The sequence below is a fragment of the Somniosus microcephalus genome, chromosome 9, assembly GCF_052327205.1.
Source record: "Somniosus microcephalus isolate GS21.2 chromosome 9, FLI_Smic_1.0, whole genome shotgun sequence".
NCBI lineage: Eukaryota > Metazoa > Chordata > Chondrichthyes > Squaliformes > Somniosidae > Somniosus > Somniosus microcephalus.
The window spans coordinates 197,618,315-197,641,267 of NC_140995.1; the positions used below are offsets into that span (position 1 = coordinate 197,618,315).

General features: G+C 40.2%; 1 protein-coding gene across 8 annotated transcripts in view; it reads right to left on the reverse strand.

Moving 5' to 3' along the window:
* Window positions 1-679: 679 nt before the first annotated feature.
* Window positions 680-22,953, reverse strand: part of hace1 (HECT domain and ankyrin repeat containing E3 ubiquitin protein ligase 1) — a 92,500-nt gene continuing 70,226 nt past the window's right edge. For all 8 annotated transcript variants that reach the window (XM_085997716.1, XM_085997715.1, XM_085997713.1 and 5 more), the window contains 7 exons: window positions 22,227-22,376; window positions 20,872-21,068; window positions 15,738-15,869; window positions 13,216-13,314; window positions 9,347-9,417; window positions 5,974-6,087; window positions 680-1,583 (listed from right to left, as the gene is read on the reverse strand). In XM_085997716.1, the coding sequence (XP_085853842.1) occupies window positions 1,481-1,583; window positions 5,974-6,087; window positions 9,347-9,417; window positions 13,216-13,314; window positions 15,738-15,869; window positions 20,872-21,068; window positions 22,227-22,376 (866 nt within the window). In that variant the 3' untranslated portion in view covers window positions 680-1,480. The remainder of the gene's footprint in view (window positions 1,584-5,973; window positions 6,088-9,346; window positions 9,418-13,215; window positions 13,315-15,737; window positions 15,870-20,871; window positions 21,069-22,226; window positions 22,377-22,953) is intronic.

Here is a 22,953-nt window from a genome sequence, read left to right on the forward strand (position 1 = left end):
TCTATAATTGTACAAACTTTGTTATTCTTGATAACATTCTCAGTTTTCATTTCATATTCCTTTTTGCAACTCTCTTTTTTGTCTTCCTTTGCTGTTCTTTATATCTCTCCCAGTCCCCTGGATGTGCACTATTCTTAGCACTTTTGTATGATCTTTCCTTTAGTTTTACATTATCACTCACCTGTTTTGTCAACCATGGCTGTTTTATTTGGTAAAGTAGCGCTCTTGCCCCTTAGGGGTAGACACTGGTCCTGTATTAAGTTAAACTCTCTTTTGAACATCTCCCACTGTTCATCTGTACTTTTATCAGTTTTGACCAGTTTCCGGTCGTCAGTCTCAGTCATATCCCGTTAAAAGTTAGCCTTACAAAAACCTAGAATCTTAGTAATTGTATTACGTTTCTCCCTTTCAAAACTAATATAGATTATTAACTAATCATATTATGATTGAATTCAAAGAGTCAGGGAACATTTATCAAAGTTTGGCTCATTACTCGTTACCATATCTAGTATGGCCTGCCCTCCTGATTACAAAAGATGGAGTAGCAAATAAGTTTAGGGAGGGAGTCCCAGAGTAGGAGCTACTCAAGTGAAGGCTCCAAGACTAGAAACTAATATACTGGAGCCTGCCACTAATATTAGTCCTTTTACACTAAATGTAAAAGAATGGTATACGATGGTAAATTTTTCAGTAAGAAATTTAATAGTTTTTTTTTTAAAAAGGCATGCACAACAGGGAGATACATAAGCAGCTGCATCATACTCTACAAATACAAATATACAGGACTTCAAGCAATATATACAGTGCATAATTTTCACAATATACAAATACTTTCATCTTTTTAAACTAGCTAATAACATTGCTTTGCAGAAATTCCGCAAAATAATTTGGTTGTTAGGACAGTCTATCAAATATATTCTGCCATTTCTACTGACAATGCCCTCCATCTCAATATGACATGTTAAATTATGAAGTCTGAGTAATAAACATCTTCACAAAAAATATAAAATGTCTGTTCCCTATCTTACAAAAAAAGAATGAAATCTTGGCTTTGGAGAACCACTGGTTTCCTCTTTCCCTCCCCCCACCATAAATATATGAAGCTTGGCAATAGAACTTACATACTCCAGCCACTGATTCAAGCGTACTGAGAGTACACCTGCATACACTGAATTTCAGATTTCAGAATACCACATGTTTTGACATCATGCAGCAGTTTGCAAATTCCTATACTTTCACGAGCACATGATTAGTTGTACCAAAACATAACAATTTAAAAGAAAATGTAAATCCCTAAAGTACATACATAAGCATATTGCTCGACATGAGCATTCAATGTATGCCATGCATATACAGATGTGCCACAACACAGAAATGTGCATATGAATCTGGAGACAGCGCTTAAAAATCAGAAGCATTATTAAACACCGTTGAGGAATGAAGGTCTCTTCAGGAGCCACTTTCAAGTTTTCAGACATGTTTATGCCATGGTGTATCCATAGCTGCCACAGTGCAATGCTACAAGAATGCGATCCTTCAGGTTCTCTTTGCTGGGGTATTCCGGCAATTTTAACATGTTGATGCTAGAAAACATTTTTTGAAATAAATATGCATTATTACAAGCCACATTACATTAATCTATAGGTATACAAAGAACTAATTTATACCCATTAACCTACTTAAACATAACATTACACAAAGTATGCTTGTGAATTTATGAAATATACAGAAGAAATAACCTGATATCCTATGAGCTCGTCATGGAGTCCTAGTCACACTATACCATTTCAGTGAAGGGAAACATATCAAATGAGCTAGCTACCATTAATATTTTTAAATGTGCTATTTTCCAATTATATAAAATCTTTAAAACAGAAAAAGGTAATTCAGCCCAATATCCCCAAGTGTGTTTGTCACTCAGTCTCCTGCCTCTAAAGAAAAGTTTAATAATGGATTTACAAGCAATTTATACCAGCCACCTCAAAGCTCTTCTCTGGTAACTTACTCCACATCTATTACCTTGAGCAAGAAGTTTTCGTCTGACTTCCCACCAGTACCATTCTCGTTATTCTCTTCTACACCCTCTTCAATGTATGTGATTTTAATTCCCCGCCCATTCCCACTCTGACGTCTGTCCTTGGATTCCTACATTGTTCTAATGAAGCTCAACAGAAGCTCGAGGAACGGCACCTCATCTTTCAATTAGACACTTTACAGCCTTCCAGACTCATTGAGTTCAACAATTTCAGACCATAACTACTGCTCCCATTTGTTCGGACAGCAGCTGTTAGTAATGATACTGCTACTGCCATTTAAACTTCCTCTAGATCCATCTTTTGTTTCTTTACTTGTCCCATTACCATCCCTTTTTGCCTTGCACCATCATACCTTTTGTCATTTAATTTGTCCTGCCTTCCACCTTATCACAGACCTTCCCTTTTGTTCTTTCCTCCCCTCCCCGCTTTCCCTGCCTCTGTACTTGCTTAAAACCTGTTATAACCTGTTCTTTATACAAATGTACAGAGTATAAGGAACAAATTAAATGAATTGCAGGTGCAAATTCAACTTGGAGGGTATGACTTGGTAGCCATTACTGAGACATGGCTGATAGACGGTCAGGACTGGGAACTAAATATACCAGGTTATAAGGTCTACAGGAAAGATAGGGAAAATGGTAGAAGGGGAGGAGTAGCCTTAGTGATTAAAGATGAAATCACTTCAATGATAAGGGAGGATTTAACAAGAGGTAAGCAGGGAGTGGAGATTTTATGGGTAGAATTAAGAAATAGAAAATAATTTAAGACTGTAGTGGGAGTTGTGTATAGGCCCTCTGGTAGCAACTGCGATGTGGTAGAATGTATAAATGCAGAGATTAGACAAGCATATAGCAATGGCAGAGTGGTTTTAATAGGGGATTTTAACTTTCATATAGATTGGAATATAATATAAGCAGACTAGCTCATGTCAGAAAGGTAATGAATTTCTTATGTTCCGGATCATTTTCTGCAACATGTCCTAGATCCAACAAAGGGGCAGGTCATATTAGATTTATTAATGAATAATCAGCTAGATTTAGTTAACAGCCTAATGGTGCGTGAACATTTATCAATAGCGATCATAATATGATAGAGTTCTGTTCTGGACCGATGGACTATTTTATGTGCAGATAGCACCCTCTGGTGGTGGTTATGTGTTAGCAGTGTGTTTGTATGACGCAGAGGTCATTTGACCTTCGTACCTTTCTTCCTGTGTAACCCAGGAAGTAGAATTCCAGGAAGAACCTGGCAGTAATGGAGGATTCCATGAGGGTTTCACAATCCAATGTAATCTGATTTCATATGTTAGGCCAAGCGCAATATCTGTGAGTATCTTTGTTAGCACAATAGCAACGTTGTCAGAGTAGTATTTTGACAATAATATGTTATAAAAGGTTAATATTTAATAGTTACAGAAGTTAGTCCAAATGTTAGTTATACAATTAATCTATTCTACTGTTGTAAATATGTTTATATCTTCTGTAATATCGAATGTATAGTACTCAGTTTATGTACAAAACATACTTTGTCTTTGTTTACAGTTTCACAAAAATTGTTCAAGTAAAGGCTTCAAACAGCAAACGGCTTCACAAAGAATTATTTTGAATAAGTGTTTAACTTGCTGGATAACTAGATAGGAGCACGTCTAGCGCGGCCAGTACAAGTTCAATGTATTGTTTGAAAGGGAGAAATGTGAAACAGCTAAGATTCCAGATTGAGGTAAGGCTGATTTCAATGTGATGAGACAGAGACTGTCCACAGTAAACTGGGCAAATCTGTTGATGGGTAAAATGACAGATGATCAGTGGAAGGTGATTAAAAAAGAATTTAATGTGATACAGAACCAGTTTATACTAAGGGGCAAGAGCTCTACTTGCCAAAAAAAAACAGCCACGGACGACTAAAGAGGTAAGGGACAACATAAAACTAAAAGAAAATGCAAACACTAGCACAGACCCTGGCAACTGGGAGAGTTACAAAGAAAAACAAAAGGCGACAAAACAGATAGCAAGAACTACAAAAAGGGAGTAATTATTCAACATGTCCGTCATTTCCTTATTTTCATTTACAAGATCACCGTCATCCGTTTTCAAGGGGCTAACATTGCTCCTGAGCACCCTCTTTTTCCTAATATAATTGTAAACAGCTTTTGTGTTCATTTTGATATCCCTTGCAAGGAAATTGAAGGAATTCCATCCCCCACCAAGGGCACAAGATTTATGTTGCTACAGCATTGGACTGAATCCTATAAAGTCGGTCACTTGCCTGCCCACCAAGGAAATATACAGAAAGATCTTTGAAGACTTATAGGCCATGTTCCCTGTAAGCTGCGCTTTTGTTCCGCGCGGCCTTTTTCTTTTAATGTGCGGTCCCGTTAAATTTCTATGCATGTGCGGTATTTACAATGTAAAAGCCGGTGAGCGGCCTGCACGGGACCTTTCAGAATACTGCGCGGCCACGCGCACATCTTAGTGGGAACATTGCTTACAGGGTAATTTCCAATCCTCACACTGCTGGCGGGAAGTGCAGAAAAATTTAGGACAAACTATACACAATCTTCTGACCATCATTTTATTGGAAAATTGTGTACAGCACTCACCAAATTTCTCACATGTGCAAATGATGGGAGAGGCTCCTTGACAGTGGTGCAAAGTTAGAAAATTATCCCAAAATCCTCTTGGTACAAATGTTAAATATATTGATGCTATGGTTTGATTGGACATGTATTTAAATTAGAACACAGACCAGATGACAAACAAATAAGAACACCTTAGCAGCTTTATTTATTTTAAAGAGTAAAAAGTTGTTACAGGAAACTGTGCGCTATCCGGAGGTGAGCTATCCGGCAATCTGGAGCCACCGGCAAAAATCAGCCGTTTTTTATTCTTTTTGTTTGTTTTTTTTGCTTTGTTTGAACAGTCAAGCTGTGCTAGGTCTGTAGCTATAGCAACAGCTTCATATACAGAGCTTGCAGGCCACACCCGAGTGTTTAGAAGCTGTTGCTAAGCAACAGTGTTTGTTGTCAAATACGGAGATAAGAATCTCCGTATCTCTCAACATTAACTCTGGAGAGTATGGCAGTTTTGAGGCAACGGCAGCAGCTCGGACCTGTGGGTGCTGGATAGCACAAAGTTTCCTGTAATTAAGTTTTTTGTTTTGTTTTTTTAATTCATTTTTTTCTGCAGCCCCTCTGATTATCTCACCCAAGTGGTCATTATTCACATGCAAACTTGAGAAGGTGTCGGAAACATCTCCAAGAAAGGCCATGACAACAACTCTTAAACTGGTAAGAACTGATTACAAAGCGTGATATATGCCTCATAACCTTGAACTTAAATAAACCTCAGGGCTTACAACATTTCATGCTTTATTTGTTAATCAGGTTTGCTGCCGATATTCAAATAGTCCATAAATATGAATTAATTTCTGAACATTCCTTTGTTCTGGTATCCATATATTTGTCTAAGTAAATTACTGTTTAATATTTTAGCCATGTGACAGCCCACAGGACCAATACTCTTACATTACTCACGTATAGACCACAGGTATTAAAAATGTGGCAAGGCTGCCAGCTAAATGCAAATACAATTGAATATTTTATGTGTTTGATGAAACTTGGCTGATATGTTGAGATTTTATTGGAGAGATTTCTGCCTTGGAACAGCAGAATTTCACAGGATCTTGAACACTTCCAATACAGTATTCCATTACTTTCTGCGATGCTAATCTACCACATATGCATTCATTCTGCTGTCAGCATTTATCTTCCTTTCATAGTATTTAATAGCCTGAAATCTCATGAAAGGCAACACATTTTATGAAACTGCATCGAGGGCAAACTACAGCACGCAAGACATTTCTATAGCTGACAAATAGGAGATGAAATAAAAGAAAGGCTTTGCCTTGTAAATTTGTCTTGCATGTGAACTGTACATACCAAGTACTGGATGTTGGCAAGAGATTTGAAGTGTATGGTACTGCAGCTACCGTGAACTTCTGCAACCCACTGCCACCCATGAGATATGCAAAGCCACCATGAGGGACTCTGGAACTAGAAAACACAAACATGCAAATTAAACAAGGACGTTTTTCAATAAATAAGTACACTACCAGAACAATCTCATTGGCGATTATACAAGTGTACTTCAAATTAAAATAAAAATGTCGCTCCTTTAGAGCATCAACTCTCATTACCCTCATCACTCGTGAATTGGGACACTGGTTGCCAGAAACAGGCTCAAAGCCAGTAGCAACAGGTAGGACAACGGCCCTGTCACTCTGACGGAAATGTTAACACCACAAAGTGAAAAGGAGTTGAGTCAAAGCCAACCCAGTTCTGAAATTATACAATGATCCTCATATTTCAGACATGACTTTCCCCAGTGAAAGCTTCAATAATGAGCTATTAGGACTGTCTATTAGGGCGATTGTGTCAGCCATGGCTCAGTGAGTAGCACTCTTGAACCAACAACCTTTTGACGCAGAAGCAAGTCCCACTTCAGAGACTTGAGCACAAAAATCTCGGCTGCTCTGTCGGAGGTGCCGTCTTTTGGATGAGACGTTAAACTGAGGCTTCATCTGCTCTCTCAGGTGGATGTAAAAGATCCCATGGCACTATTTCAAAAGAGATGGGGAGTTAGCCCCGGTGTCCTGGCCAATATTTATCCCTTAATCAACATCACTAAAACAGATGATCTGGTCATTATCATATTGCTATTTATGGGACCTTGCTGTGTGCAAACTGACTGTTGCGTTTCCTACATTGCAACAGTGACTACACTTCAAAAGTACTTTATTGGCTGTAAAGCGCTTTGGGACGTTTTGAGGTTGCGAAAGGCGCTATATAAATGCAAGTCTTTCTTTTTCTATTACTCAGAATAATTTATCTTGAATACTTCTGTATAATCAGCATCTCACATCCAGGATTTGTATATAGATCTCATTTCAATAGATAAGGTCAAGATTTTTTTTAAATTAGGACTTTATTTTTCCTCCAGTAAATCAGGAGATATAAAGTACCTACGTTCCCTGATTTAATCACTCCACCATTGGTGGCCACACTTTTAGCTGCCTAGGCCCCGAGCTCTGAAATTCCCTGTCTAAACCACTCCACCTCTTTCCTCCTTTAAGACGCTCCTTAAAACCTATTCTTTGTTTAAGCTTTTGGTCATCTGTCCTACTATCTCCTTATGTGGCTCAGTGTCAAATTGTGTTTGAAAGCACTCCTGTGAAGTGCTTTGGGACGTTTTACTATGTTAAAGGTGCTATATAAATGCAAGTTATTGTTGTATTCAACCCAACAGGTGGACTTCCACCATTCTTCCCATTTCACATGCTGTGGTGTACCAAATCTCCAAGTTTACACAACTAGAGAAACACCCTCACTAAGAACTATATACAGAGGCACAGAAGAACCATAGAAGTTTATAGCACACAAGGATAACATTGAGCACTTCATATCTATGCCAGTTCTTTGCTAGAGCAAACCAAAATTAATCCCACTGCCCTGCTCTGTGTCCATATATGTTACTCTGCTTCAAATGTTTGTCCACTTTTTCCTTAAAAGATGCAATGATCTCTGCATCTCAATTGCTCGGTGATAATTTTAGGCTGACAAAAGCTCTATACCTGTGGTTCAAGAAACAACTTCACTAACTGCATCAGAAATATGAACTTTAAAAACACAGCCATCACAAAGTCCACACAGCAGCAATTTGAATATCTGAATCTGGAACAACTCGAACATAGAGAAGCATGGATATCAGGCAGTGATAATTTGCCTCAATAATGGTGGTTAATCCCAACAGACTAACTGGATTGCTCTTCGAAAGAGCCGGCGCAGACTCGAAGGGCTGGATTGTCATTGAGGCGGCGGGTAGGAGACGTGACTACAACTTTTGGAGTTGTAGTCCCGCCTCCATCGAGTTCCAGTCAACCCACGTGATTTTGACTTGATTGACCTTATTGAGCCCGCCCAGCGGGCTCAGCAGGCCAATTAAGGGCCACCCGGCAACAGGTGACATCACAGATTGATATTTCATGTCAAGACCTTTTGACAGATGAAATATCAGCATTTCACAGCTGTTTGAAGCTGTCAAACACTGACAATCTGTACTCTAAGTTAATTCCTTCCTCTCAGGATGATTTAGAGATCTCCCCGGAATAGAAAGCTGAATGCTTGAACTTTTGACAGCTCACGGCCATTCTGCTTTCTGTGCCGGTGAGATGAGGGACTCCAGAGACCTGAAGGAAGGAAGGCTGTAAAGGTAAGTAAAACTTCTTCAAACACTTTACACACACCAAACACACTTACCTTTGCACTCATGCACCCATCACTCACCTGAACACCGGACATCTCAAACCCTCCAGCCCAACGGCCCGCCTCGCTAACTTGGCATGGTTTGGAGCCGTCGGGAATCCCACATTTCACCAATGAAAATAGGGATTAGGCTAAAAACTGCCTGTTAACTACCCGTTAACAGGCAGTTAATTGGCACTAGTCCCCTTCCCGCCTCGGAGGCGGGTCACAGTGCGGGTCGGGTACCCGCCCCCTTTGAAACTGGCATGGAGGCGGGTTGGGTTCGTGCCCCCCCCCCATTTCGGGATTTTAACCCTCCACACGCCTCCAATCCCGCCTCCACGGCCCAATGAAAATCCTGCCCGATGTGTCGAATGGCCTCCTTCTGTGCTGTACTATTCTATGATTCTATAAAAGGCACGTTCTAGTCCATGGCATACTGTAAGTTTCAGCTTAGCAATTAATTGTCAGGTAGATTATTTGTTACTCAATGCCAATTTTGCAGAGTGAAGTTGCATTAAAATAGAAGTGTGAACTAAAAAAGATGATTTGCTGAATAAATTTCAATTTTAATAAATACCGTTAGAACTAATACTGCAAGATGCAATGGCCTCATGAGTATATATTCTTTATAAAAATATACACCCTTTAATTTTTTTTGTGATGTACAAGTGCTACTGATAACTAGGTTCCTATTCACAGCTGTTATTTCCAAGCGGTTTCAAAAGCTGGAGACTAATGTGATGCTTTGTTATTTGGCCTTGGTGCATATTTCTCCCTTTTCTTGTTCCCTTCCCTCTTTCCTCCTCCCCTCCACAACTATTAAAAAAATCATCATCCAGTGTGTTGTTGGAAATTTCCTCTACATCTTCCAACATTTCTGAAGTGTTCTGTATTCCAATAATTAGAAAGTGATTAAGTACAGTAGGATGTAATCAGATCTGAACATCTTCAAATAAATACTCTGGCATTTACTTCAGTAAATCAGGTATTTGATCACAGAATATCTTACCTGCCAGTAACAAATTGCAATAGTAAAACACATTCTTCTTGAGTTAGCTCTTCCACAACCTCCCAGAACCACTGGAAAAATATAAAGATTTAACAGCAATGACATTAAATCTTATTTATATACAGAACTTGAGGAAATGAGGCAATTCTTGTGATTCAGTAAATGGTGGGCAATTTTTCTAAAAGTACTTAAATAAAAGTCAACCATGATATATAATAGCTATACACACATTCTTGCATTGTGGGCAATGCAGGCAAGGCTCACATTTATTGCCCATCCCTGGAAGCCTTCAAGGTAGTAGTGGCCCTTTTTGAACCACTGCAATCTGTGTTTGTAGTGTTTTTTGATACAACGAAGTGGCTTGCTAGTCTACTTCAGAGGGCAGTTGAGAGTCAACCACACTGGTGTGGGACTGGAGTCACATATAGGCCAGGTAAGGATGGCTGGTTTCCTTCTCTAAAAGAACATTAATGAACCAGCTTGGTTTTATGACAATTGAACAGCTTCATGGTCACTTTTACCGATAATCATCTTTTTATTTCCAGATATTATTTTAAAAAACTGAATTCAAATTCTCAAATTGCCATTGTAGAAGTTGAACTCGTGTTCTCTGGATTACTAGTCCACTAACATAACCCACTACATTACCGTAATACAAAACACAAAATACGGTGGATGTTGGAAATCTGAAAGAGAAACAGAAAATGCTGGAAATACTCAGCAGGGCAGGAATTCTGCTGTTCATTAAATCTCTCATGTCTTCCACTCTTATCACAGACCTTCCCTTTTGTTCTTTCCTCTCCTTCCCCCTTTCCCTGCACCTGTACTTGCTTAAAACTAGTTATATCTCTAATATTTTCCAGTTCTGATGAAAGGCCATCGACCTGAAACATTAACATGTTTCTCTCTCCACATATGAGCATTTCCAGCATTTTCTGTTTACACATTACCGTACCCATGTGGTGTACATAGAATCATAGAATGGTTACAGTACGGAAGGCGGCCATTCAGCCTGTCGAGCCCGTGCCGGCTCTTTGCAAGAGCACTTCAGCTAGTCCGACCCTTTCCCCATAGCCTTGCAAATTTTTTTCCTTCAGATACTTATCCAACTCCCTTTTGAAAGCCACGATCGAGTCTGCCTCCACCACCGTTTCAGGCAGTGCATTCCAGATCCTAACCATTCACTGCGTAAAAAAGTTTTTTCTTACGTCGCCTTTGGTTCTTTTGCCAATCACCTTAAATCTGTGTCCTCTACAGGTTCTCGACCCCTCTGCCAATGGGAACAGTTTCCCTCTATCTACGCTGTCCAGATCCCTCATGATTTTGAATAACTATCAAATCTCCTCTCAATCTTCTCTGCTCCAAGGAGAACAACCTCAGCTTCTCTAGTCCATCAACGTAACTGAAGTCCCTCATTCCTGGAATCATTCTCGTAAATCTTTTCTGCACCCCCTCCGAGGTCTTCACATCTTTCCTAAAGTGCAGTGCCCAGAATTGGACACAGTAGTCCAGTTGGGGCCGAACCAGTGTTTTATAAAGGTTCATCATAATTTCCACACTTTAATACTCTATACTTCATTTATGAAGTCCAGGATCCCATAAGCCTTTTTAACTGTTTTCTCAACCTGCCCTGCCACCTTCAACGATTTGTGCACACATACCCCCAGGTGTCTCTATTCGTGCACCCCCTTCAGGATTGTACCCTTTAGTTTTTATGTCCTCTCCTCATCCTTTCTACCAAAATATATCACTTCACACTTTTCTGCGTTAATTTTCATCTACCATGTGTCTGCCCATTTCACCCGCCTGTCTATGTCTTCCTGAAGTATATCACTCTCCTCCTCATTGTTCACTATACTTCCAAATCTTGTGTCAGCTGCAAATTTTGAAATTGTGCCCTGTACACCCACGTCCAAGTTATTAATATATTTCAAGAAAAGCAGTGGTCCTAGAACCGACCCCCGGGGAACACCAGTCCTAAAAACAACCATTCACACCTACTCTCTGTTTCCTATCACTTAGCCAATTCCATATCCATGCTGCCACTGTCCCTTTTATTTCATGGGCTTCAACTCTGCTGGCAAGCCTATTATGTGACACTTTGTCAAACACCTTTTGGAAATCCATGTACACTACGTCAACCGCATTAACCCTCTGTTACCTCATCAAAGGAGTGGGCCTTTGGCGTAGCGGTAGCATCCCCGCCGCTGGGCCAGAAGGCGTAGGGTTTCGAACCCTGCTCCAGACAGTCCCGGCAAGTGGAGTCGGAGCTCCGGCTCTAAATTCTGCGTTGACATCCAGCGGGATACTTGCGTCCGTGGGTGTGGGTGGCCCCCCCCCCCCCCTCGTATGGGTTGTGGGAGCCCGTAAAACCCTCCCGCCATAGGACTAACCACCCTAATGGCTGGTACGAAGATGGTTACGGTCACGGAAGGAGCGTTAATCGCGGCCAGAAATCCTTCCACCACTTCATACAGTTCCCCAAAAGGGAACAGTATGAAGACACGTACGACAACGACCTCATCAAAGAACTTGATCAAGTTAGTTAAACACGATTTGTCTTTAACAAATCCGTGCTAGCTTTCCTTAATTAATCCACACAAATACAAGTGACTGATAATTTTGTCGCCGATTACTGTTTCTAAAAGCTTCCCCACTACCGAGGTCAAACTGACTGGCCTGTAGTTGCTGGGTTTATCTTTGCACTGTTTTTTGAACAATGGTATAACATTTGCAATTCTCCAGTCCTCTGGCACCACCCCCGTATCTCAGGAGGATTGGAATATTATGGCCAGAACCGCCACGATTTCCTCCCTCAATTCCCTCAGCATCCTACGATGCATCGCATCCGCTCCTGGGGATTTATCTACTTTAAGTACAGCCAGCATTTCTAATACCGCTATCTCCACTACCTCCTCCTTCACTATGTCTATGGCAGCATCCTGTTCCTTGGTGAAGACAGATGCAAAGTACTCTTTTAGTACCTCAGCCATACTCTCTGTCTGCATGCATAGATCTCCTTTTTGGTCCCGAATCGGCCCCACACCCTCCTCTTACTACCCTTTTACAGAAGAACTGCTCATGGCACAGTAGCCAATCTACCACAAAGGACGCGGTTGTGCATGTTCATGTGACCGAGGGATTGTCTAAATACTGGAACCTACTAGTGATATGTTGAATACCGACAGTAAACATAACCTTGCTAAACCATATTGCAATCTAAAACATTGAATACAAGTTACACTTAAACAAAATCCAACTGAGGCTGCAATATTGTAATATAGCTAAATTACTATTGTGCCTATGGTGATTTACACTTTAATAGTAAATATCCAATTACTTTACTGTAAGCCTCAATATGTAATCTCATGATGGTATTAACTATGGCGGAGCAGGCTCGAGGGGCCAAGTGGCCTATTCCTGCTCCTATTTCTTATGTTCTTATGACTGATGTTAAATAAAGTAGTGTTATTTGATGCATTTCTATATCCAAAATCATTTTTGATTCTGGCAAATATTAATTACAGTTTATTCAGTATTGCACAAGTGAGTTACAATGCAGTTACACAACCAAGAAAATTCAGTTGACATCATGAACCATGAAAGCACAGTTCAAGTACAATGTGTCAACTATGTTTTGCAAGTAATAGAATGAAATTTGTATTTTTCTCGTTAATGAACGGTGAACTAAACTGTTGCATTGTGTGGATTCTTTGGACAAATTTATTTTTCCTGACATTTCTATTAGGGGTATGATCTGGTATTGCTATATGGCAATATTGAAGCCTAAATATCACCATGTCAAGCAACAGATACATATCAAATGGATTTGATTTTAAGTCTGCTATTTTTCCAGCTGATATTAGTACCTGTATCACTGGGTCTTCTTTTTCATAGCCACTGGTGTATTCTGTATTCCGTTTCCAGTCAGTCACATCAATCTCTGGCATCCCAGAGAGCAGTAACTCCTACAGATAAGGCGAGAACAAAATGTTGTAATTATTATCTATACACAGAGCTAGGTAGCCAAATACTTTTAAAGCTATAATACAAAACATTTAATTTAAACTAGAAATAAAATTTAAAACTTTAATTCTGCTAATCTTGTCTTCACCTCATTCGATCATCTTCCCAATACTACTTTATCTTATTTTTTCCATTTTTATTTGCAACTATTATAACCTGTTCTAACCTTAAAAAACTTTAAAGGTTAACTGAAAATTGTTTAATTTAACTTTCTTTCCTGAGCTCTCAGGTATCACTCTTCTGCAGGAACCTATATGGTTAAAAAAAAATGTATTTGTTCCTGGGATGTGGGTGTCACTGACAAGGCTAGCATTTATTGCCCATCACTAGTTGCCCTTGAGAAGGTGGTGGTGAGCCACGTTATGAACCGCTGCAGTCCGTGTGGTGAAGGTACTCCCACAGTGCTGTTAGGGAGGGAGTCCAGGATTTTGACCCAGCAACAATGAAGGAACGGCGATATATTTCCAAGTCAGGGTGGTGTGTTCTTGGAGGTGATGGTGTTCCCATGAGCCTGCTGCCCTTGTCCTTCTAGGTGGAAGAGGTCGTGGGTTTGGGAGGTGTTGTCAAAGAAGCCTTGGCGAGTTGCTGCAGTGCATCTTGTAGATGGTACACACTGCAGCAACGGTGTGCCGGTGGTGGAGGGAGTGAATGTTGAAGATGGCGGATGGGGTGCCAAACAAGCAGGCTGCTTTGTCCTGGATGCTGTTGAGTTTCTTAAGTGTTGTTGGAGCTGCACTCATCCAGGTAAGTGCTCCATCACACTCCTGACTTGTGCCTTGTAGGTGGTGGAAAAGGCTTTGGGGAGTTAGGTGGTGAGACATGCACTGCAGAATACCCATCCTCTGACCTGCTCTTGTTGCCACAGTATGTGTGTGACTGGTCCAGTTAAGTTTCTGGTCAATGCTGACCCCCAGCACGTCGATGGTGGGAGATTCACTGATGGTAATGCCGTTGAATGTCAAGGGGCAGTGGTTAGGCTCTTGCTTGTTGGAGATAGTCATTGCTTGGCACTTCTGTAGCGTGAATGTTACCTGCCACTTATCAGCCTAAGCCTGAATTTTGTCCAGGTCTTGCTGCATGCGGGCATGGACGGCTTCATTATCTGAGGAGTTGCAAATGGAACTGAACACTGCGCAATCAGCAAACATCCCCACTTCTGACATTAATGATGGAGGGAAGGTCATTGATAAAGCAACAGAAGATGGTTGGGCCTAGGACACTGCCCTGAAGAACCTCTGCAGTGATGTCCTGGGGCTGTGATGATTGATCTCCAACAGCCACAACCATCTTTCTTTGTGCTAGGTATGACTCCAGCCAGTGGAGAGTTTTCCCCGATTCCCATTGACTTCAATTTTACTAGGGCTCCTTGATGTCAAGGGCAGTCACTCTCACCTCACCTCTGGAACTCAGCTCTTTTGTCAATGTTTGGACCAAGGCTGTAATGGGATCTGGAGCAGAGTGGTCCTGGCGGAACCCAAACTGAGCATTGGTGAGCAGGTTATTGGTAGCACTGTCGAGGACACCTTCCATCACTTTGCTGATGCTTGAGAGTAGACTGATGGGGTGGTAATTGGTTGGATTTGATTGGTCCTGCATTTTGTGGACAGGTCATACCTGGGTAGTCTTCCACTGATCAGTTGAAAATGGTCTTGAAAAGCTTTTTATTCAGTTAATTGAGGCTCAGAGGTTCACAGTCTGGCATGTTCACATCAGTTATGTCAATTTTTTAATTTTTTTTTATACTTTAAAAAAGGGAAAGAATAGTCCTAACAGCCTGATTGCACCAAGCACAATAACTCACCAATGGTGCTTCAAAAAGTTCAAGAAATTAACCACTATTGAACAGTCTTGATTAAACTTATTCATCTACAAAAGACTGTCTTTTTAGACTATCCATATTTACTGCTTCATTGTACCCTGTGTTAATCTAGTGCTATAGTGAGACAAATAATAAACTGTGATTGATTAGCTGCGGGGATGTTGCCTGCAATACATCCACTTAATATCACTGTGTCCATTTGTCTGGTCTCTTCAGAGAACAATTACAGGATGGCTACATTTGTTCCTTTTCACCTCTGCTGAAACCAGGTAACAATGGTCATCCTAACCAGTCAGCTTGATCACAGCCTTATAATCACTGCCAGTTAACTATCATAATATGCTATTCTAACCATACAAGCTTTTTCCACCTTTATTAAAAACTTGGACTTCAGCGCGTCATTGTGAAAGCAGCTCAGGGGATATATGATCATCTGAAGCATCGCTCCCTCTCCCTCATTTCTCCTTCCACTCCTGACTTACTTACACACACTATTATATTAATCAGCACCCACATTCAGTATTCTGTAGGCACTAGTGTTCTTACCAGCTCATATTCATCAAAAAGCTGAATTAGGGAGGGTGGAATGAACAGATGAAAGCCTTGCAAAAATGCATTTATCTGAGGCTGAATAGCACGAGTCATTCGTAATTCAGTAACGAGCTGGACATACTCAGCCTGAAAAAAAAAAGTAGCCGTTTAATCTTCGGAAAAAGGTAACTCATTTAACTAAAACATTTAACGGAATAAAACAATGCGTGCAAAGATTAGTAATAATGTAATTAAAGCACTTTTAAACATTAACTCCTAGCATCTTATTAAAAAGAAAAGTTCCCTAAAGTTCAAGGAACAATCTACCAAAAGCCTTATTTTGAATGCAATCCCTTTAAAAAGGTGACACCTACTGGTAATATTCTGAATTACTAAATTTATTTCATGTATTCAAGTTTAGAATAGGGGTGTCCAAACTTTGGCCTGTGGGCCTCATGCAGGTCTCAAAGTCCAGGAAACTCAACACTATATATTTCTTATTTGCTGGTTTGTTCTGTTAGAATTTAATGGGTTTGAAGATATTAGTACTGCTGCCTTATTGATGGATACATCCTACACCAGAACTGCAAGATCTATTGGTATCTGCAACTTTAAAAGGGACTCAGCAATGTAGTACAGAAACATGTCCATTTCTGAATTTCTAGACTTATGATCCCCAAGATTCACTTTTTTTTGGGGGGGGGGGGGGGGGGGGTGGAAGAACAGAGGACTACTCTCATCACTTGTTCAAGCAACATCATCAATACGTTTGCAAAGATTCCTTTTGCTTGGTACCACTCGTGTAATTGTAAAAGCATTCAAAAAGAACAGATGTATAATTTTACCAGGAACACCGAACAGAGGAAATCTTCCTGAAAACACTTCTGATATTGTGATATACAGCGGCAAGAGGAATTCCTAGCAAAACACCTCACTGTTAACATGCAGTGTTCACTCTAGTGATTAAAATGCTATTGCAGGTCATTGCATTTCACAAATATATTATTTTACAGATTACAATGCAAGTTTTTGTTAAGGAACAACTTCTACCAAGTAAAGAATAAACTGCAAGGAGACAGGTCTGTACAAAATATGACAGTGCAGTGGTAGGACAGTTTCATGACTTTGATACACAACGTAACAAGTTTCCACTTCACTGGGTTAAGCAGAGAGGAAGCCAGTTACTTCCAAGGGGTGGTGGGGGGGGGGGGGAGGAGGAGAGAGAGAAAGAAAGAGATATGATTTTTTTTAAATTCTCCTGACACCTTATTCACTTTCATGCAGCTAGCAGTTGCTTAAAAGGCAGCAGAGATGAGTATCTAGCTTTTCTGAAGGTAGGATCACAGGAACAAGAGTAGGCTATTCAGCTCCTCGCGCCTATTCCGCCATTCAATGAGATCATGGCTGACCTAACTCCATAAAGATGCCTTTGGCCCATATCCCTTAACTCCTTTGGTTAACAAAAGTCTATCAATCTCGGATTTAAAATTAACAATTGACCTAGCATTAATTGCCATTTGCGGAAGAGAATTCCAAACTTCTACCACCTTTTGTGTGTAGAAGTGTTTCCTTATTTTACTCCTGAAAGTCCTGGCTCTAATTTTTAGATTATGCCCCCAAGTCCTAGAATCCCCAACCAGCAGAAATAGTTTCTCTCTATCTACCCTATCTGTTCCCCTTAATATCCTGAAAATTGTGATCAAATCACTCCTTAACCTTCTAAATTCTAGGGACTATAACCCTGATTTGTGTAATCTCTCCTCGTAATTTAACCCTTGGAGTCCGGGTATCATTCTGGTAAACCTACACTGCACTCCCTCCAAGGCCAACATATCCTTCCCAAGGTGTGGTGCCCAGAATTGCTCCGAGTACTCCAGGTGTGGTCTAACCAGGGCTTTCGATAGCTGCAGCATAACTTCTAGCCCCTTGTATTCTAGTCCTCTAGATATAAAGGCCAGCATTCCATTCGCCTTTATGATTATTTTCTGTACCGGTTCATGACATTTTAATGATCAATGTATCTGGACCCCCAAGTCTCTTTGGACCTCCACTATTCTTAGCTTTTCACCATTTAGAAAGTACCCTGTTCTATCCTTTTTAGGTCCAAAGTGGATGACCTCACATTTGCCAGTTTTGCCCATTCGCTTAATCTGTCAATATCCCTTTGTAATTTTATGCTTTCATCTACACAGCCTACAATGCCGCCTATCTTTGTGTCATAGGCAAATTTGGATATATGACTTTCTGTGCATCATCTAAGTTGTTAATAATACTGTGAATAGTTGAGGCCCCAAAACAGATCCCTGCGAGACACCACTAGTCACATCCTGCCAATTAGCGTACCCGCCCAATATCCCTGCTCTCTGTCTCCCGCCACCCAGCCAATTTCCTAACCAGGTCAATAATTCGCCTTCATTTCCATGGGCTTTAACCTTAGTTAACAGTCCATTATGAGGGGCTTTATCAAATGCCTTCTGGAAGCCCATATAAATAACATCCATAGACATTCCCCTGTCCACTACTTTAGTCACCGCCTCAAAAAAATTCAATCAGCTTTGTCAGGCATGGCCTACCTTTCACAAATACATGCTGGCTCTCTCTGATCAGCTCAAAATTTTCAAGGTGTTCAGTCACCCCAACCTTAATTATAGACTCTAGTAATTTCCTGACAACAAATGTTACACTAACTGGTCTATAATTCCCTGGTTTCCCTCTCACCATTGTTAAATAGCAGAGTGACATGCACAATTTTCCAATCTAAAAGGAATGGTTCCTGAATCTAGAGAACTTTGGAAGATTATAGTTAGGGCATCTGCAATGTGCTCACCTACTTCCTTTAAACTTCATGCAGTATTACATGTTACATCTGCATTTGTATATGTACATCAAAAAATTGCTCAAAGCGGTCACATTTCTAATTTTGAAACTAATGAGCCAGACTTAAAATTATACAAATATCAGTGTGTTTAAGATTTAGCCCAACAGATTGGTATTTTGCACTGAATATTTTGCAAATGGTATGTTGGCCTTTATTACAAGAGGATTTGAGTATAAGAGTAAAGACTGCAATTATATAGGGCCTTGGTGAGACCACACCTGGAGTATTGTGTACAGTTTTGATCTCCTTCCCCAAGGAAGGATATACTTGCCATAGAGGAAGTGCAACGAAGGTTCACTAGACTGGTTCCTGGGATGGGGGGATTGTCCTATGGGGGGAGATTGAGTAGACTAGGCCTATATTCTCTAGAGTTTAGAAGAATGAGAGGTGATCTCATTGAAACATACAAAATTCTTACAAGGCTTGACAGGGTAGATGCAGGGAGGATGTTTCCCCTGGCTGGGGAGTCTAGAACCAGGGGTCACAGTTTCAAAATAAGGGGTCGGCCATTTAGGACTGAGATGAGGAGAAATTTCTTCACTCAGAGGGTGGTGAATCTTTGGAATTCTCTACCCTAGAGGGCTGTGAAGGCTCAGTCGTCGAGTATATTCAAGACAGAGATCGATAGATTTTTGAATATTAAGGGAATCAAGGGATATGGGGATAGTGCAGGAAAGTGGAGATGAGGTAGATGATCAGCCATGATCTTATTGAATGGCAGAGAAGGCTCAAATGGCCTACTCCTGCTCCTATTTCTTATGTTATGAATATACTGTAATGAGTTTTTAATTTTGTCCTCAGAGTTGCTATTTGCCATCACAAATTTGTGTGTGAGTTGTTGTGCTTCTAATAAAACTTACTGAAAGTCTCAATACAAAAATATGCAATTCATTTTTCGATGCATAATATATTCAAGCAACATAGCATACAGTGATCAAACTGGATTGGATTTCAAATCCCAACCAAGCAGTAATAAATATGTAGTATTAAGAATGGCAGCACTCACTCAGAACAGCTTGTTCTACACAGTTACCAACCCAGGTTCTCTGCTCTCAGAGGCTTGCCAAGTGCAAACAATGAAGAGCAGCAAAAGGAGAAAGAGCAATGTTTTACACAAAAAATGGTAATGGTGAATTCACTTTTTTCAATCACACTGATGGCTTCCCATTCAGTCAAGGTCAGAAAATAGTTCATGCCCTCAAACTTCCAAGAAAAGACAGTAACAAAATGACATTTTACCATACTAAATTAGATGCAATTTAAAAGCAGAGACAGCAACATTTCAGAAAAACAAAAGTCTTTGATAAGAAAGGTCATTCAGCCCACTGACCCTCATCTGGCAATGAGTTTTCTACAGCATAAAAGATTCTTTATTGAAATCACAATTTCCTGCACCAAAATCTGGCCCCATGACTAAACAAAATTGTTAATCATAATTTTTTAAGTATAATGCACACTTTCTGCCAAACATATTCCAAACACACATTAAAAAGCATCTAAAAAAATTGCAGCACTTTTAAAATATATAATTTTTAATCTAGCAGGTATGAAATTGTGATATAGGAACAATCAATGTTCGCTTTGCTATATGATATATTGCATTATATCTAATTTTTGATAAGCTATTTCTCAGGCAAAACACAGTCAATTTATTTTTTTTAAATTAAAACTATATATTAAACAAAGTTAAATGTACAGATCTGAAGGTGCTGACTAATGTCGGGATATAGTTCACATCTGGACTTCTAGAAACTGAACAGAATTTGCCACAATAAAAGTTAACTGATAAAATAATCCAGTTTACCCATCCCATTAAAATGTTAAATATTAAGACATTGCTGTTTTGAATAAACTAATGCAGTATAGAATGCCAACAGTAGCAGAGATTAAAAAAGAAAAGAATCAAAGCATGCAGGCATGTTTGCAGTTATTTTAAAAATGAACAGGCCCCACCCAAGTGGTGTGACAAGTAAATGTACTTGGTGTGGTACCAGGCCATGCAAGACCAAGAAATTGTGGGGTGAAGATGCTCACTCCTGATCGCTATCCAGTATTACCCGGCAGGAAGCCTTATGTTGCGCAATGAAAAAGTTGTGCTTAGCCGAGATTCCAAGCCACCTTTGCCATTAATTAGCCATTGACACTCACTGTCAAAGCTCACACATTAAGAATGGCCACTTGGATGACATAGCAGGAGACTGCTGGCACCTGTGAAGAGGGGGTGGGTTGGGGGGGGGGGGGGGGGAAACATTAAAAAATAAATAAACTTACCTTATTTTCCTGTGTGACAAGTATACTTATTCCCCCTGGTTTCAACGGCACCTCCTCCATTGCACCAAATACATCAGTCTCTACAGAAAATGTAAGTTCCAAGCCCAGGTCACTAATATCATTGTCCAGAATCCACTGAAGGTTTTTAGCATACTCTGGGTCAATGGAGGCTACATCCTGATAGTTTACAGGGATACCTGAAAAACATGTATACACACCAGGAAAATCTTTAAACCACTGAGGCTTTATGTAAATATTGAAAGGCTAAGTATGAATCCTAAAGTGCCCAAGTTCATGTAATACACTATAAAACCAAATCCCTGCATATACACAAGTGCAATGACTGCACCTTAAGCCACGCATGCCACTTCACTTTGAAATTCAACTAAGGATTTCTCAATCTTTCCACCACCCCGCTTCCTGCAGTGAAATTGTCACTTCTCGGTTTTCATCTTTCCTTGCTAATTATTCTTGTAAATACACTTGGCTTCGTTCCTCACATCCTCTGCCCTTTATTAGCCTTTTCTCATTCTCCTTTCTACCGCATTCCATTTGATTTTATAGACCTTGAGAATGTAACCAGGCGATCACAGACCAACATCCTATTAACAGAGGCCCACAGACACATTTGTGGTACGTATTATCTTACCTTTATTTAACATTTAATTCTTTACAGTGACAGCATTCAAGTGCACCTTTACATAGCGCCTTTAATGCCTCAAAGTCCTCTTCACCACAAGCCACCTGCTCAGACCTCCATCCCCACAGCCTCACCTCAATCTCAATGCGAGGACCTCACAGATTGTGTTCAAGGTCAAGGTCATTAATATACCTGCCATTGCCTCCTCTGGTTGTCCCTCAACCATCTATGTCCCAACCTCTGGAATTCCCTCCCTAAACCTCTCCGCCTCTCGCTCATGCTTTAAGACCTTCCTTAAAACCTACCCTTTTGACCAAGCTTAGTCACCCCTCTTATCATCTCCTTCTTTGGCTCAGCGTTAATTTATATCTACTTATGGTTCTATGAAGCGCTTTGAGTCATTTTCTTACATTAAAGGCTCTAGATAAATCTAAGTTGTTGCTGTTATTTACCAAGACAGCTTTCTTTAACCGCAAACATTGCCTGCCTCCACTTCTACCTCTCTTTTGCCCCCATTCCCACTGAAACTAGTCCATGCCTTCATCACAGACGTGTAGTAGAAACAAGTCGCACTAAAATAACCTGCCGATTATGAAAAATTAACCCCTTGCAATGTAGCCAATGTACAACTTTCCCTCAATGCAATGCTATTCTTGGAAACAAAAGAAAAAGAGTGCAAATTAAAATATAAATTTTCAACTGAAACAATTCTTACCAAGTATATGTTTGTAGAATGAGCGTGTAAAGTAGATGTTAACCAGTTGTCGGTGATAAAGTGCCAAACCTAGAATCTGCCCTGCAAACCGAAAGTAATTCAGGTGGTCCGGATTCACTGAGGAATTACTGTTCGGCTGGAATGTGGTTCCTGTAAGAATGTAGATATCTCATGTCATTTGTTTCTTTGGTTGAATTGATAAACCAATATATATTGAAAGATATTATGCATAAAACTACTACAAAAGCAAAATACAGGAAACTTTCTGGTATCCGGCACTGACGGGACCGAGCTGATGCTGGCCCATCAAAACTGCCAGAGAAACCAGCGCTAATGTTAAAACATAGAGCTTCTGAGCTCCGTCTGAAGCAACAAACCCTTCAAAACAGTCGGCGCAGCTTGCAAGCGTCTCTGTAGCTAAGCAACAGCTTCAACTAGACGCTTGCAGAGCCACGACTGGAGAAAAAAAGCAACGAAAAGTAAAAAAACTTTTCTGAATCAACTCCTGAATTTTGCCGGTGGATAGAGCGTTCCGGACATTTAACCTCCGTTTAAACGAAAGTTTCCTGTACTGCGGATACAGGAAATCTGAAATTAAAAAAAACAGAAAATGCTGGAAATACTCAGAATTTTCTGTTTTTATACACAAATTTCTTAGTTCGTACATCATCAATTGACAACTTTTAAGTTGAAAGCGAAGACAAAAAGAATCCAGCTGCGGACTTTA